Here is a 17,500-nt window from a genome sequence, read left to right on the forward strand (position 1 = left end):
AAGAGCAGACATGATGTGCACACCAGAGAGCTCCCGTTCACACTGCTGTGTGTGTGTGTGTGTGTGTGTGTGTGTGTGTGTGTGTGTGTGTGTGTGTGTGGATCATGTCTGATGTCTTTGGATATTGAGGTGCTGGATCCTGCACCCATCCACCACTAGCCTTAGGATATACGCATGGCCTTGCTGTGTGAGCTAACGCTACTGTACCTCCAGCTCCACAATCACACAGATTTCACCATCAAGGAAAACTGTCAGACCATGTGACCCGGTGAGACACGGCTGCACTTCAGAGAGCAAGGTGTGTTCAGGTCATAGAGAGAGCAGAACTGGCATGGTCACAGAGGAGTGTGTGTGAACAGGTTAGGGAGGTGCTGTGTGTCTTTTTAGACTGTAAAGGGTTCAGAGAGGACGACACTTCAGAGAGCAAGGTGTGTGCAGGTCTGGAGTCAGGGAGAGAACAAATGTGCACACTGGAATATATATATACAGTACTACAAATGCATATCCGTTTATTGGCTTTGAGGGTTCAAAAGCTCCAATTTAAAATGATAACCTGCATTGACATATAAAAAAACAGATACTCCAATGGCCGAACTCAACTCAGATGAAGAAACCATCGACACAAATCTGATTCTCAGTGACCATCTAACACTGCCTCTGGATACTGCTCTGAGTAAAAGCACAGAGCCATGCTGCTGTTGAGCTGCTGAGCTATGATTGCTCACACCGACACAGGCAGATCCAGGGCCTCTTATAGCCCTTTACCACCGACAGAGAACCGGCTCCGTTCCCGTTCGCGAACCAACATTTGAATCGTTCGTCGCGTTTCCACCAAACAAAAGCTGGTTCGGAATGTGGCACCTTGGTTCGGAAGTTGAACCAAAAAATACTTGTTTTTTTTCCTGCGAACCGGAGTGGGCGTGTCATTGTGCCATTCAGTGGGGAAAAGGCTAAAAGCACGAGTTTTCCGGCCATATCAACTGTTGCCATGAGTAAACAAAAGGATTCAACTAGCATTGCACTGCAGAGATTGACTAGCATTTTAAACAGCTAGTTTCTGCTGTTTTTATGGGACAACTGGTCATATCATTTTCCCGTTTATGCATCTCATTAACTTTTGCTTTTGCATGCACCACCCATTGTTGAGGACGCCTCCTTGGTTCGGTTCAGAACTGGTGTAAATGCGGACTGGTTCACTAGATAGCACCACGGTTCAAAGAATTCTGAACAGCACCAGTTCAACACCAGGTTCGTTTTCGGTGGAAAACGGCCTATAGAGGGCCCAGAGAAGAGAGGAGAAGAATAGAATAGAATAGAATAGAATAGAATATATACTTTTTTGATCCCGTGAGGGAAATTCAGTTCTCTGCATTTAACCCAATTTAACCGAATTAGTGAACACACAGCACACAGTGAACACACAGTGAGGTGAATCACACAACCCAGAGCAGTGAGCTGCCTGCCCAACCAGCGGCGCTCGGGGAGCAGTGAGGGATTAGGTGCCTTGCTCAAGGGCACTTCAGCCGTGGTGGACTGGTCGGGGATCGAACCGGCAACCCTCCGGTTACAAGTCCGATGCGCTAACCAGTACACCACGGCTGGAGAAGGAGAAGAGAGGAGAAGAAAGGGGAGGAGAGAAAGGAAGAGGAGAGACCAAGAGAAGAGAAGAGAAGAAAATAGAAGAGAGGAGAAGAGCACTTAACTGCACCTACACTAAGCGCACCACTCAAGCCAACCTGCTGCTGAGCAGCACTCAAAGCTCTCAGTCTTTCTGTCACACAATCACTTGTGAAGTGGCTCCCTGTTCTCCTAGGCCTCAGTGTGGCTCCATTCACACAGACAGAGAGAGAGAGAGAGAGGGAGGGAGAGAGAGAGAGGGAGGGAGGGAGAGAGAGAAACAGGGAGAGACAGGGAGCGAGAGAGTGAGGGAGAGAAATAGAGACAGGGAGAGAGAAAAAAAGAGAGAGAGGTGACTGTGCTCTCATGTTCTCAGTGCTGCTTTAAAGCTGCATATCCTCCTTCCCTTCCCAGCGCTTGTATCCTGCTCATACTGTAGGTGAGACCCGTACAGCTGAGGGGCCACTCACCTTAGAGTGCAGTGCAGTCTGGTGCAGCGACACATGGCACCGTTTGGAAAATGGCTCTTCATATTTCTACTGGTGTTGCTGCTGTTCAGTTTTCTAATGTGCCATTTTCTCATACCCTGTCTACTGTATCACTGGCTCCATTTAGCCTACTTGTAACAGGAGCACCATCAGTAATTGTGAGATTGTGCTCTTTCAGGCTCAAGAGAGAAAAGAACACGACTGTGATGTAGCGAACACTGCGGATCAACACAGAGGGCCACAGAGATGCCATGTTCTATCGGGCCGCTGTTGTCTCGCTCCTAATTGGTGTTGTTGCAGTGGACGTCGTGAGCGTCTCAGCTTTTCAGCGGGGAGAGTTAAAGACAGCGAAGAGACGAGGCTCCCCGCTGCGACTACTCTCCGTAAACACACACATTATCCGTAATGCGCTTGGACACCTCGCCATCGCACGGCATTAGAGAGCCACTTTAGCGGCCGCACCATGCAGCACACAAAGTCTAGCATAAGGAGTCATTTGGAGCATTTTGGTGTTTTTGCGCACGCACGCTTTCCCTCTTTCTGCCAGAGCAAATGCACTCGTCTTTGTGGTCCCTTGAATAGTGATGATTACCAGTCATGTGGGAGCGGGTGTGTGTGTGTGTGTGTGTGTGTGGGGGGGGGGGGCTCTGATGCTGAATGGCGTGCATCATGTCAGCGCTGATTTGAGCGCGCCTGTCAGACTGCATGAGTAATCAATGCTGATCAGATTGGATCCAGAGGCTTGTCATAAGAGGCAGACTCATACCGCAGAATGAGGGAGGATCTCCATTATCCATCACTGCAAAACTGATTTCCGGACTACGCAGCAATAAAGAGACACGGTGGAAATATCATTGTGGAGAATTTCACTACCGGTATATTGTAGTATGGGTTGAATTAGCTGGCGGAAGATAAGCAGAGACAGAGAGCAAAAGCGGCCTTGGCGGAGGAAATTGGAGTTTTATTGTAGCGTCTCATCGCAAACTATCAAAGTTAATTCAGCGTTTAGTTCTTTCACGTCCCCCTCTCATTCTGCATGTTCAGTGTACTGTACTCTCTCACACTCATACACACACACACACACACACTGACACACACACACACACACACACCACTCATTCTTTGTGTTCAGTGTCCTCTCTCACACTCAAACACACACACACATGCACGCACGCACGCACGCATGCATGCATGCACGCACATACACACACACACACCACTCATTGTGCATGTTCAGTGTCCTCTGTCACACTCATATCACTGTCAGTACAGTCTGCATACATACTTGCTCCCCTCATTCTGCATATTCAGTGTCTCTCATACACACACACACACACACACACACACACACACACACACACACACACACACACACATACAGAGACACAGACACACAGACATCCTCATTCTGCATGTTCTGTGTCCTCTGTGTTCACTGTCTCATATGCGCACACACACACACACCACTCATTCTTTGTGTTCTGTGTCCTCTCAACTCATTCTGGTTCACTTCAGCGTAGGAGGTGTGAATAGAAGTACACAGTGCACACACCTATACAGCTATACATATAAACACAGTATGCACATGCAGGGACTGCAGATGTACATGACGTTACTCCACCATTGGCAAAAGCCATTAAAATGCTAATACCAAACCTACTATTGTGTGTGGCTGCAGATAAACAAATGAACACACACACACACACACACACACACACACACACACACACACACTGACCTGCTCTCCAGGGCTACATTGCTGCCCAGCACCCAGTTCTCCTGCAGCTGCACACACTGCGAGGCGCTCTGCAGCTCTGTTGTCTGATTGGCCAGGGCGTGGTTGAGCGAGGTGACTGACGGCGTCTGCTTGTGCTGGTGAGAGGCGGCTGGTAGAGGGGGCGGGCTCTGTTGGCTGGACAACGGCTCTGTCAGAGGAACAAACAAACAGGGAAAGTTCTGATGAAAATGGAGGACGTATCGTGGTCATACTTCACCTGCATGGACACTACCAGGGTTGCGTCAGATTACTTTGAAATGTAATCCATGTCTGACTACAGATTACATGGCAAATTTTGTAATCAGTAATACAATCAATTGGATTACCCACAACATGCAACGTATTTCAATCTGATTACTCTAGGATTACTTGTACACGACATACACAATCCTATTTGCTCTGTTAACTACAATTTATGGTCAAGGTTAAGATCATTATCAATTTTCAATGCAATTTCACTTATAGAGCGCTAAAACACATGTCTCATGGCACTTTACAGAGTGTTAAACATTCAAAGAGAGCCCATGAGTAACAGGGGCTATAGGAAAAACTCCCTAGAATTGGGGAATGGAAACATGTAGGACGAAACCTCGGACTGATCCACGACTCAAGGGCCTGACCCATCTGTCTGGGGTCAGCTACAGAACAGTAAGGTCATTTAATGTCAGAAAGTTTAAATAGTCCAGTGTAGGGAATTAATTGACCACAGGATTTAGGTATTGTCATAGGGAAAGCAGGTTGCATTTGGTAAAGGTGATATTTAATTGTTCAACAACAATTTTGCATACTGAACTTGAATCTTTACATATATTTGAAGTGTGAGTGGACGATAAGTAAAGCGTTTTCAGAATCATCTCAAAAGCTCAGACACCAGATGCCTTAGGAAGAGAACTCTGGACCGAGGAGAGCCGCTCCAGAGCAGGCGAGGTGACCCTCAGTGTGGACAGATGACCCGTGCCCTCACACGCTGCTACACTGCCACTGTCACAGGAAGTGACCGCTGGTGCGTACTGCATGCTGCCACACTGTCACAGGATCTAGTGTACACTTCCAAGGTGTCATAGGAACTAGTGCACACTTCCAAGGTGTCACAGGAACTAGTGTACACTTCCAAGGTGTCACAGGAACTAGCGTACACTTCCAAGGTGTCACAGGAACTAGCGTACACTTCCAAGGTGTCATAGGAACTAGTGCACACTTCCAAGAGGTCATAGAATCGGAATCAGAATCAGCTTTATTGGCCAGGTTTGTGTAAACAAACAAGGAATTGTTTGACTCCAGTTATTTTTGCTCTCAAAGTACAACCCTCAACAAATAACATAGAAAGAATACAAATACAAAACAGTAAGAATATAATTAAGGACAGTAGAATAAGGTTATGTGCGGCTGGGAATGTCCGCCTTTTTTTTTTGTCCCTGTCAGGTTGCCATGGTCGTGGACACCTCAACAGGCACAAGCAAGGAACTAGGGAACTAGAGCACGCTTCCAAGGTGTCAAAGGAACTAGTGCACACTTACAAGGTGTCATAGGAACTAGCGTACACTGCCAAGATGTCATAGGAACTAGTGACCGGTCTGGTACATTCTGACAGAGGAGCCTAACGATCTGATATGCTACGGCCTTTTGACAGGCATGACAATCAGCCAGCCACAACGTGCTGATTTAAAAGACTGCTGCACAGCTTGTGATAACCGGCCTCCATAGGCTGGCTATTATTCTGCAGAGTCACCCAGATATGCATAGTCACTTCGGTGATTGACAGCGCAGACAGTCAATTAGAGTTGAACAGATGGATAGCTAATGGATGGATAGCTATAGGCATTTGAGAAGTCCAGTATAATATGCATCAAGGATAAGGGACTGCTGAATGGGAAAATAAATAAATAAATAACATCCTTTACAGTCCGACAACAAGATAAGGTAGCTGTTAATATATGGGATGGCTTTTTCAAGCAGTACAAATAAAAACAAGCTGCCAGCGCAGGAGAGATAACTGTCCCGTTATCTTCTAAATGGATGCAGCAGTGCTTGATGAGCACAGAGACAGAGGCAGGGAAGCATCTAGTGTACTGTATGTGGCAGTGCAGCAGACTATACTGTATGGTCACTTGAGCTCGGTACACATCCTTATGCGGCCATAGAATAATCCCAAAGCACACTGAGCAGCCTATGAAACGCCGTCATCAGACTTTGTTTTTGAACAGTGAACGAGGGCGCAAACAAGTGGCCTATTTATCTCTTCTCTCGTTAGCTAGATAGCAAGCCGCAATATCCCTTTACCCCTGATAACTTTGACTAGAGTAGTCATTTGTTTTGTCCAGGCTTGTTTGTGTGTGTGTGTGTGTGTGTGTGGGGGGGGTGTGGGTGTGTGTGTGTGTGTGGTGAGAGAGTGATTCTTTGTGTTTGAGTTCTGCATTTTCTATATGTGTGAGTCTCTGTTTGTCTCTAGTGAGTGTCCTTGTCCATTCGCATACAAACACCCACCCACCCACACACTCATACATAGACACACACATACACACACACGCACACACACACATACACACACACACACACACACACACACACACACACACACACACACACACACACACACACACACACACACACACACACACACACACACACACACACACACACAAACACAAACACACACACACACACACACCACACCACACACACACACACGGACACGAGTGTGTAGAGCCCTGGGATGTTGGCACTCAGAAGATGAGGGTCATATTTTTTTGGGGGGGAGCAGCTGTTGCATGATGAATGCTTAACCACATGGCTCTCATTCCATTACAGCCGCAGAAGCCTCTCCAGCGGCTAACGACTGGAACCGCCATTACAGAAGCATTGAGCTGGACGGAGGGGAAAAAACACATTTCTTCTCCAGCTCATCTCTCGTCCCCGTTTCACACCGCTGGAATGTCCACGCTGTCTGAGACCCCATACGGCTTCAGCTATGTCTCCTCAGTTCTCCTCTGTCTAGGTATTTACCCTGCTCTCATCTGTGTGGTCATCTGTGTGTGTGTGTGTGTGTGTGTGCGTGTGTGAGTGTGTGTGTAATGTCTGACGCGGTCCCCTCTGTGTGTGGCTCTGTCCCCAGACTGTCTAGGGATGAGCTACCCTGCAGTCTGCCGACTTAAGAAGTTTTTTCTTTGAAGTGACCTTTGAAGTATTTAAAGAGTTTCGCCCTCTCCCCCCTCACCCAACACGCTGTAGTGCACGGCTCTTGGGCATCACTCTGGTCTTCATATGGCAGACATGTCCTCCCCAGCACTACCGTATCATTAAGGCTAAATGACATGGCAGGCGCTGGAGCTTCAACACACACACACACACACACACACACACATGACACAAACACACACACACACACACACACACACACACACACACAAACACACACACACACACACACACACACACACACACACCCACCGACTGACCCACACAAACATAGACACACACACATACACACTCTCACCCGCCGACCGACACACCCACACCCACACACACACACACACACACACAGAAACAACAGCAGAGAGGGCACCTGTGTCGGGACCCTGTCAGGCTGCACATAGCCCCATGGTGTGTGCCTAACATCAGGACAGATGTACCCTAATAAAGCAATCATTTGTGACATGCTGTCTGCCCACTGACAGGCCTGCGTCTGCCTCCGTCAGAGGACACACAAGCTAACCGAGGGCAGAGAGGGGCCGACACGGGGCCAGACCTGGGCCGCATCAGGGCCAGATCCCAGCGTGCTCCCCCCCAGACCCTGGCGCTGCCTGGGATGTTGTGCGTCTCAGCTGAGTGAGCCGATGACAGCCGTATGAGGGCGTATGACGGACGGATTCAGCCTCGCACAGGGTGCTTCTCTCACTCCCCGCCTCTCTACAGCTCTTGCTATCTCGCCCCATCTCTCCCTCACTCTTCCCATCTTTCTCTTTCAATCTCTCTCTAGCTCTCTCCATCTTTCTCTCTCTCTAGCTCTCTCCATCTCTTTTTCAATCTCTCTCTAGCTCTCTCCATGTCTTTCTCTTTCTGTCTCCATCTTTATTTCTAACTCTCTTTATCTTTTTTCCTTCTGCTCAACTCTCTCTCTCTCTCTCTCTCTCCCATAACAGATGTCCATGACATTGTGTCCTTGTTGTCTTTTCCTAAAGCCTCTCCTCCACCCAGAGCACTCTCACTCTATTGTCCTCTGTTCATCTCTACTCAGACCATTCTCACACCCTCCTACACGTGTTATTATCATATTATCAATATTACTTAAACATGTTCAGACGATCTGCGGCACCTTAAATGTGTCAGATTTCTCTGCCACTGAACACAGTATTTCACTCCTGTACATCATATGCTTAGCATTTCTACCTTACACTCTATAATTTGTGATAAAATGGTATGTTACACATTAAACATATAGAACCAGTTTCTTGTGTGTTCCTGGAATAAAATACAATTGCAATGAAGATCACCCGTGTGGAAAAATCCTTGCTCGACTGACGAGCCTATGTCACTCCATGGACTCCATGGATACATTTGTGCACATGCGTAAATTCGACATTTCCTTTTGTAGTCCGCTGCAGACACAATTGCTGTTCTGAATAAGAACTATTAGCCGAGTACTTTAAGCTTTCTTTGTGTCTGGGAAACCGGTCCATAACATATATTAGGTTAGGTTTAGAGCTAGCTCACTTAAACGTGGCACTTTTCTAAGAAGGATAACTATAATGTGTGGCGGAATAGCACATGGGAGCACTTCGCCTTGGCGCAGTAATATCCTCACTCCAAAGTGAAGCTGAAAATCCAAGAGTGATGATATTACTGCGCCGAGTCGAAGTGCTCCCAAGTGTTATTACGCCATAGAGTATAGTTATCCTTCTTATAAAACGCCACGTTTTATTTTGTCTCACCATACTTGGTCGTGTAACTACTCGTGTAATTGTATTATAATAGGGAAAACGTGGAGGGGTTTGGTTGCTTCTAACTTCATCTCTGTTTGGATCCGAGTGAATGAACGGGGCTAGCTAAGTGCTATCAAAGTAGCGCCGTGCACCAGAGCCTTTGAGTGCAGGCATTGAAACACGAGAGGTATGTATCAACTCGTCTTAGTTAAGGAAATAACGTAGTTTAATATGAAAAAAACGTGGAGTGTTCCTTTAAACGGTCCATAAGGTATATTGTATAGTTAGGTTACATTTAGAGCTAACCCACTTAAATGGTAGCCTATATAACGTATAGTTAGTAACGTACAGTATATATGGTATAGTTATGTTAGGTTTAGAACTGACTCACTTAAACGGTCCATAACAAATATGGTATAGTTATGTTAGGTTTAGAGCTAGTTCACTTAAACGGTCCATAACGTAGAGCATATGGAATAGTTAGGTTACGTTTAGAGCTAACCTACTTAAACAGTCCATAACGTATATACATAGAATAGTTACATTTAGAGCTAACTCACTTTGATCATGTATTCTTATGAGTGGTGCATTTCAGTAAGCCTGAATCAGTAGGCCCTAAACATGGGGAGTCATACGGGACAGCACAGGCAGACTCTTCCCAAAATGGAGCCGCTTCAGGCTTGATATCGGGTCAGTTTCATGCTTGGGCGCCAGACGCGTGAAGTGTGTGAGCGTGTCCGTCTGTGTAGTGTGTGAGTTTGTGTGTGTGTGTGTATGTCTGACGGCGAACGCAAACAAACAGAGAGGGAGCTGACAGCGCAGGCCTGCGAGGCATTTACATAACTCAATTATGAGGCGCGCCAAAGCTGTCGCCCCCGTTTAGGAGCGCCGAGGCCAGACGAGGACACAGTCAACAGGGACGCTCACGGACCACTGGGGCAGCCAGCGCTACCTGTCTGCACACAGCACATGGAAACCGCCTGCGCTGGGAGGATGGGAAGTGTGTGCTACTCCTGTATGTGTGTGACCAAGTGTGTGTATTTGTATTTCCACGATTGTGTGTCTGTATGTTGTTTCTATATTGTGTGTGTGTATGTTAGTGACTCAAAGGCCAACAATATGTGTTTGTGTGTATGTGTGTATGTGTGTATGTGTGTGTGTGTGTGTGTGTATGAATGTGTGTATTTGTGATCGTGTGTGTGTGTGTGTGTGTGTGTGTGTGTGTGTGTGTGTGTGTGTGTGTGTGTGTGTGTGTGTGTGTGCTCCCAGTGACAGTGATGACAACTGACTTTCTTGATAGCGGCTGGAACTGGACTCCCTGAGCTGGGACATCAAGCTGCCCTCTCCCAGCCTGCCTCTGCCCAGCATCTCCCTGCCCAGTCTCAGAGACGTCTACGCACCATGTCTCACACACACACACACACACACACAAAGAGAGAGAGTGTGTGTTTGTGTGTGTGTGTGTCTGTGTGTGTGTCTGTGTGTGTGGGAGGGTGTAGTCCATGAATACTGCAGGCAGCTCCATCCATTTCCATCCCTGGGGAGGAAAATGGACACGGAGAACTGGGCTGGTGATGCTTGAGTGTGTGTGTGTGTGTGCGTGAGAGAGAGAGAGAGAGAGTGTCTGTGTGCATGTGTGTGTGTGTGTGTGTGTGTGTGTGTGTGTGTGTGTGTGTGTGTGTGTGTGTGTGTGAGTACGTGTGGGCGTGTATGCACAAGGGTGTGGACTGGCAAGTCTTTCATGGCCTCAGTACTAGTGTGAGTTACAGGGACCAGAAACAAAGCCAGCATCATCCACACCTTCAGAGCCAGCACTATGTTGAGGGAGTGGACCAACCTGTTACGACCCCCTGTGCCCCTTCAGGCCTGGAGTGGCCAGTGCATGGGAAATGCTGGCCTAGCGCGCCTAATTAGCCAATCATGCACACCTGGTGAAGGTGTGTGGGTATTTAAGGGCTTGTTCTCTCTCTTGGTTTTGGGCACTTTTCGGTTAGGCACATTCTGTTGCAGGCACCTTTGGGTTATCTCTCTCCCACTGGCACCTTCTCTATCTTTGAACATCATACTGACTTTGGCATACACGCACCCACATGAACACTTGCATACATACCTTTAGTTTCCCCTAGACATCTTTTGGTAATGGTTATGCTTTTGGTTCATTTTAATAAATACTTTACTGGTTAAAGTTGATCTCTGTTGTCCCGACTCCCTCTTTATGTTGCGGCTTAGAGCCGGGTCGTAACATAAATTGGGGCCTCGATCCGGGATCTGTTGAACATTTTGGGAGTCTGGACTGTGGAGACTTTAGGTGAGAAGTTTGCTGGTTGTTTGGAAGTTCTTGATTGTGTAGCCTAGCTATTTCATATTGATCTCATTCAGAATCCGGTTAGTAAGAGTGCTCCAGCTAGGTTGCTAGCAGCCTCTCCTGCGGAGTACTGTTTGTTATTTTGTTTTGTTAATGTTCATTGTTTTGAGGGGTAATCCTGGTCCGGAGTCTTGAATTCCTGTCGGGGGCACGCTATTCGCGCAGTTTACTGTGACGAAGTTCATGCGTTATCCAGTCGCCCCGAGGCCGGCAGGCCCTGGAAGACTAGCCAGGTGAGGTTAGCTTATTGATGGTAGGTACCGGAGTTCTGTTAATGTTAATATGTTAAGTGGATTATGTCAATTGACACCAGCAGATTTCTCACCAGAAGTTGGAGTTTAATTTGGGGTGTGTGTGTATATTAGTGTATGTCAGTAGTGTAAGTATAGTTTACTGATTGATTGTTGTGTGGTAGTTTGCTGTTACTCAGGTGATATCCTTATATTAAACATCACTGTAGACGAGCTTAGGTAGCTATTGCAGAGATGATTTAATGATTTTAGCCTGGAGATTAGTGAACATTTGTCTTTGTTTGAGAGTGAGGGCCTTTGTGTAGTTACTTGTGTGGAGGTTTGGTGAAGCCTCATGTAGCCTAAGCCAGGGTTGGCTAGGATTTGAGGAATGACTGGTAGACTTGCTTGGTGCAAGTAGTCATTCATGTGTGTAAGTAACTTGGCCCTTAACTGTGTACAACAGTAATGAAGTTGCATGCCTGTTAAGCGACCTTTGAATAACGTTTGTGTGGCTTGGTTAAAGCACTTTATGAGGGAATGTGGTATTCCGCTCATGTTTGTTATTATTGGTTCGCTTGTATGTAGTCTCATACTGTTTGTTGTTTACTGTCTGTGTGGAGATCATTGTGTAGTATGTTTGATGTTCTTTTGTTTGGTCTTGTCAGTAAACTAACTTGCTTTAATTGATAATTGTTCACTATTGGGTGAGATTAAGGTTGGTGCTGTGGGAGGAGTTAAGTGCCTGTCCTGTGCAGTGTTAATGATGCACCTGCTCATCATGAGCATTGGAGCCTGATGAGGTTAATATGCCCCTGATCATGTGCTCAGAACTTGTGTTACTGAGACTTTTGTTGTAGAGGCCTAGGCTCAGGTTGATACAATGTTGTTTATCCTGGTCATGCAGACTTAAATTATATATTTCAGCTGCAGAGTGTTTCAGGAGTTTAAAGCTCCATGTGGAGGAGTTGACACAGATTTGGTCTGTATTTTGCCGTGCAGCTCCTAATTGACAATTGGGTTGGTGCCGCCCACTGAACAGTTGGTAGTCTGCAAGTGAACTGGTGTTTTGGTGGTCCTAGTTGCAGTGTAGTCTACTGGCCATGGATTGCTGCCTTTGACGCAGGTTATGGGTAGATTGCTTCTCATATTGAGATCAGAGTTGTCCCTTGTGGGATGTTTTAATTAACGTAATGTGTGCTTTTATTCACATTATATTGAATTGTTTTGTAAATCTGTCATACTTGACCTTTCTATCTCATGTCCTAGGACCCAGGATATGGAGATGTCGATATTAGGATCACAGGAGGTCTTAGGATTTGTTTTGCTTTCAGATTTCCTGGAGGAAATCTTCTTTAGGGAGGGAAGTGTTACGACCCCCTGTGCCCCTTCAGGCCTGGAGTGGCCAGTGCATGGGAAATGCTGGCCTAGCGCGCCTAATTAGCCAATCATGCACACCTGGTGAAGGTGTGTGGGTATTTAAGGGCTTGTTCTCTCTCTTGGTTTTGGGCACTTTTCGGTTAGGCACATTCTGTTGCAGGCACCTTTGGGTTATCTCTCTCCCACTGGCACCTTCTCTATCTTTGAACATCATACTGACTTTGGCATACACGCACCCACATGAACACTTGCATACATACCTTTAGTTTCCCCTAGACATCTTTTGGTAATGGTTATGCTTTTGGTTCATTTTAATAAATACTTTACTGGTTAAAGTTGATCTCTGTTGTCCCGACTCCCTCTTTATGTTGCGGCTTAGAGCCGGGTCGTAACAAACCAGAAACCAACAAACCAGTGAACAGTTGGGTTGAGATTAAACCCTGGTACACTGATCCCAGCCCTGATTGTCCAGGGAAGCATGCCCACAGCACTGACCATGGTTTCCTCAAAATCTGTCCAAAATTGTATACAAACCAAAAGTAATACATAAGGCGTAAAATAAGTAAATAAATTAATTAATAATTAAATAAATAAGGCAGGTATAGCTGAACAGGGAAAATAGACTGGAAGTCTGACAATGACAACAACAAATTAAAAAAAAATACAAAGAAAGAAAATTCAGCTCCAGACTGGACAGCAGAGCAACTGCATGATTACAGCAGAAATGGGCAAAATGGAACACTCGTGGAACTCAATGGAACACTCATCATATTCTTTCTATCCAGCCAATCAGGATCTCAGTAGACCTGATGACCTCTGACTTCTGTCGCCCCAGCAACACCAGCGAAAAATTGGCTGAATCAATTAGGTGGACTTCAGCCAGTCAAGGTCACCTGTATCCATCCACACATTCAGAAAAAGAGAGAATATTCTGCCATATATAATCGAGGTCGGAAAATACTACTGAAAACGATGAAAAAAAATAGGCTACTGCTAAAGTGACCAAACTAAAGGAAATGTACACCAAAAGTATAAAGAGAAGGTAATATTAATGGATATTAATTTAATTATTAGTGTGCTGTGGGTCACACTGTCACACAGATACCCCATGTCTGTGAAACAGCTTTATCAAATGTGCTCCACAACCCATCACTATCAGGACAGCCATGCGAAAAACTTCACATCTTCAAAAATGTGATTTGATGTAGGAACTTCAATCATTAGTTAGCTTTATAGTGGTAATCTCTCCCCACTCTCTCCATCTTTGTCCAGAATAAAAGCCTTCCTCCAAAGGAAGATATCTGCAGTACTGATAGTGTTATCGTTTACTAAATCGTCCTTTCAGAGAACACAGAATTCTGAAACTATAGTTGTTTCTTAGAGGACATATTCTTACACCCTTCTATGAATTTTGTCTTGCTTCTTTTTCTTTAGGGGGTCAAGGTCAGAGCTAAAATTGTCCCTCTCTTGTTCCTGTATACCCTCACTTCCTGTGCCCTTTGCTCACCGTCAGAGATACGATCCAAACACTTGCCCTTTTTTATTTTGAGGGTTCCTCCTCTTTGAAACTCAATCAATGCTGATGACTCCCTAACAAAATTGCTCAATGTCAAGTTGTCACACTTGAAGTGGCTGGAATCCTTTGGAGTGTGCGGTGTGATTAATATTGCATGGCGATGATCAGATGGTGTTCTCACTTCACGACTCATACTGACTCACTGGTCTGTCCATCAATCCTACAACCAAGGGACCCGCTGTCACCACTCTTCTGACGTTTACAAACTAAACCAGAACGTGTGCCGCTAACACGTGAGAGCGAGCATGCAAGTCATTGAAATCAGCTCATGTTCAATAAGCTACCATACACACCAAATCATTATGAGTTCAATAAGCTACCATACACACCAAATCATTATGTGTTCAATAAGCTACCATACACACCAAATCATTATGTGAAATATACTGGAAAAGCACATTGTCACGATAATGCCTGCAAAGGGCTTCACAAATCCAGCAATATAAAGAGGAAAAGAGGCAACACTGTATCAGAGAAATGTAAACCAAGAGGAGTGGACTTGAACATGCAGAGTAAACTGATAAACTACAGAGGTGATAGAAACAGAGATAATGATGGTGTAAAGCACAAACAAATAAAAGCATCACAGCGTAAACAGATAGCAAAAAAATATTTATAAAAAATTTTGCAGACAGTTTTTAAAAAAAAAAATGTAATATAATACAAAAAAAGATAATAATAATACCATAATACCACAATAAACAAAACAAAGCATGAGAGGTCTGAGTATGATAAGAAAATAGTGACTTGCCCAACACATTATTAAACAGTTATTTTCCAGAAAGGAGCCGGTTTTAAAGCAAACAGAGCTCTTCCGTCGTGTGTTAGACTGCTGTTGTTCCGCGTCTACTCCTCCAAAGAGCACCATGGGGTCCAATATCCAGCGTGCCCTGTAGAGCAGCAGCCTGGCCCACAGCCTGGAGTTAAGCACACTAATACAACCCCCTCACCCTGGCATAATAAAACAGCTATGTAAAATTCCCTCTATGTCATCCAAGGTCAGTGGGAATATAATTCCAGGAAATGGTTGTGTTCACTCTGCCTTGTGCTGTTTATTTCTAAAAGGACTTTGAGGAATGGCATTGTTTGTACCTAAGTAAAAGGTCTAGCACTGCAAGGCTGGGTCTTCAAGGCTGATTTGGTGGATTTTCATTTTATTTCATGCCACTGTTTATTTGTATTGATTAAACTTATAGTTCACATCAGTAATTGCTAAAACATTGTACAGTATGTCTCAAATAAAATTCCAAATGATAAAGTGAATGTTCACAGTTATTTGCGAGAGCAGTAAGACTCGTTTCTAAAAAGAAAGAAATAGCCTAACGAATGACATCACTTTTCCGTGCACTATTGTTAGAAAACGTAGGTACAGTAAACCCATGATTTATCTTTGCTGTCTTCTCCACAAAGAGAACTCCTGCAAGACAGTAAATTGTGCAGCTATGTTAAAATCACCACAATCACCACCACATTTCAAACTGCTGACATGTCGCATAATTAGATGAATCCACTGTCTGGCATACAGCGCTTGTCAGTTGGGTATCTCGTCACACAGAGAGGAAAAAAAACACAATGATTTGATCGTCGCCGGCTTTTTAAAATAGAAAACCAATTAGTGTTGCATTAGCTTCGGTCTCGACTTCTGTGTGTGCTTGCCGTCATGCCTAACCGGTAACCGCGACGCTGTGCTGGCGTTCTAGCCGTGCGCATCCCGGAAGGCCCTGGCCACCCTCCTTCACATGCTCGCTATTAGCGGAGGTGAACACGGCCCGCCTCACTGCCCGCCCGCCGGCGCAGCGGTCACAGACGCGACCGGCCGCCGGTAATTGTGCCGCCTACTCAACCGCCTCATTATCACCCCGTTGTCAGGAGCAGGGACGAGAGGTGACAGCGCGGCGCGATTCTCTTTTCCTCTGTGTTGAGAATTGAGTTTTTTCTCCTGAAAATAACACGACACGGTAAACAATGCAATCAGGCTGGATTCAATACAAAAAATAAAAAATAAAAATGGTGAAAAAAGCTGGTTGGTTATTGTGTAGATGTGAATTGCTACAAAATACACAAGAACAAAAGAAAAAAATACTCATCATGACCTACATTTTAAATGGCATCAATTAAAGTAGAGGCATATCTCTCAAAACAAATTGCTTTTGCAAAGGTTGGGTTCTACCTCTGAAATGTAAATACATAAACTGTGCAAGGTGCAATTAATGTACTTGCCGTCTCTCTATGGTCTATGAGAAAAATACAAAATATGCAAAAAAAAAGAGAACAGCAATAAAAATATATATATATTCCTCTTAATTTAAATGTAATAATCATTATACAAAAACAACATGCCATAACATATCAACAACACGTTGTTCACTAATCACTGAAAATGTTTAAGGCAGTGAAGGATAATTTACATAGGTTTATATTTTTAGTGCTATAAAATCCCATTTCTATGTAGAGCAGGGCAGTCTCAGGTTAGACCCCAAGCACAAGCGTTGGCACTTGGCAGAGGCTGGAGAGATCTTACTCACATAAAAAGAGTGATTGACTCCGGGTGTTCTTGTTAATGGAGCGTGTGTGTCGTAATTGATTCACACTCAAGATAAACAAAGGTGCACAGAGACGTCTGGCATGCTGGAACAGGCCATTACACACAGCACGCCGACCGACACACACTCTCTCGTTAACCTCTAACACAGCTAATAAAGCATGCTAATGGCCTCTATTGCAATAAATAGCCTCAATTCTACACAATGTGTGTGTGTGTGTGTGTGTGTGCTTGCCTGTATGTGTGTGTGTGTGTGTGTGTGTGTGTGTGTGTGTGTGTGTGTGTGTGTGTGTGTGTGTGTGTGTGTGTGTGTGTGTGTGTTATGTGTGTGTGTGTGTGTGTGTGTGTGTGTGTGTGTCTCTGTCTGTATGCATATGTGCACATGTAAATTGGTGTCTCGCTGCAAGTTTAAGTCTTGACCGTTTGCACTGATCCGTTACCTTTGAGCCTCTGCACACACACACACACACACACACACACACACACACACACACACACACACACACGCACACACACACACACATGCACACATGCACGCACGCACACATGCACACACACACGCACACACATACACATACAAATCACTCACCCATAAGTTACCAAAGC

At 45.2% G+C, this 17,500-nt stretch overlaps 1 protein-coding gene across 1 annotated transcript in view; it reads right to left on the minus strand.

Moving 5' to 3' along the window:
- The window catches only part of si:dkey-237h12.3 (teneurin-3), a 142,225-nt gene that overhangs the window by 84,556 nt on the left and 40,169 nt on the right, over window positions 1–17,500 (minus strand). Inside the window, exon 3 of the mRNA XM_062549279.1 lies at window positions 3,844–4,030. Coding sequence (XP_062405263.1) covers window positions 3,844–4,030 — 187 coding nt within the window. The remainder of the gene's footprint in view (window positions 1–3,843; window positions 4,031–17,500) is intronic.

Source organism: Sardina pilchardus, chromosome 11 (genome assembly GCF_963854185.1).
Source record: "Sardina pilchardus chromosome 11, fSarPil1.1, whole genome shotgun sequence".
NCBI lineage: Eukaryota > Metazoa > Chordata > Actinopteri > Clupeiformes > Clupeidae > Sardina > Sardina pilchardus.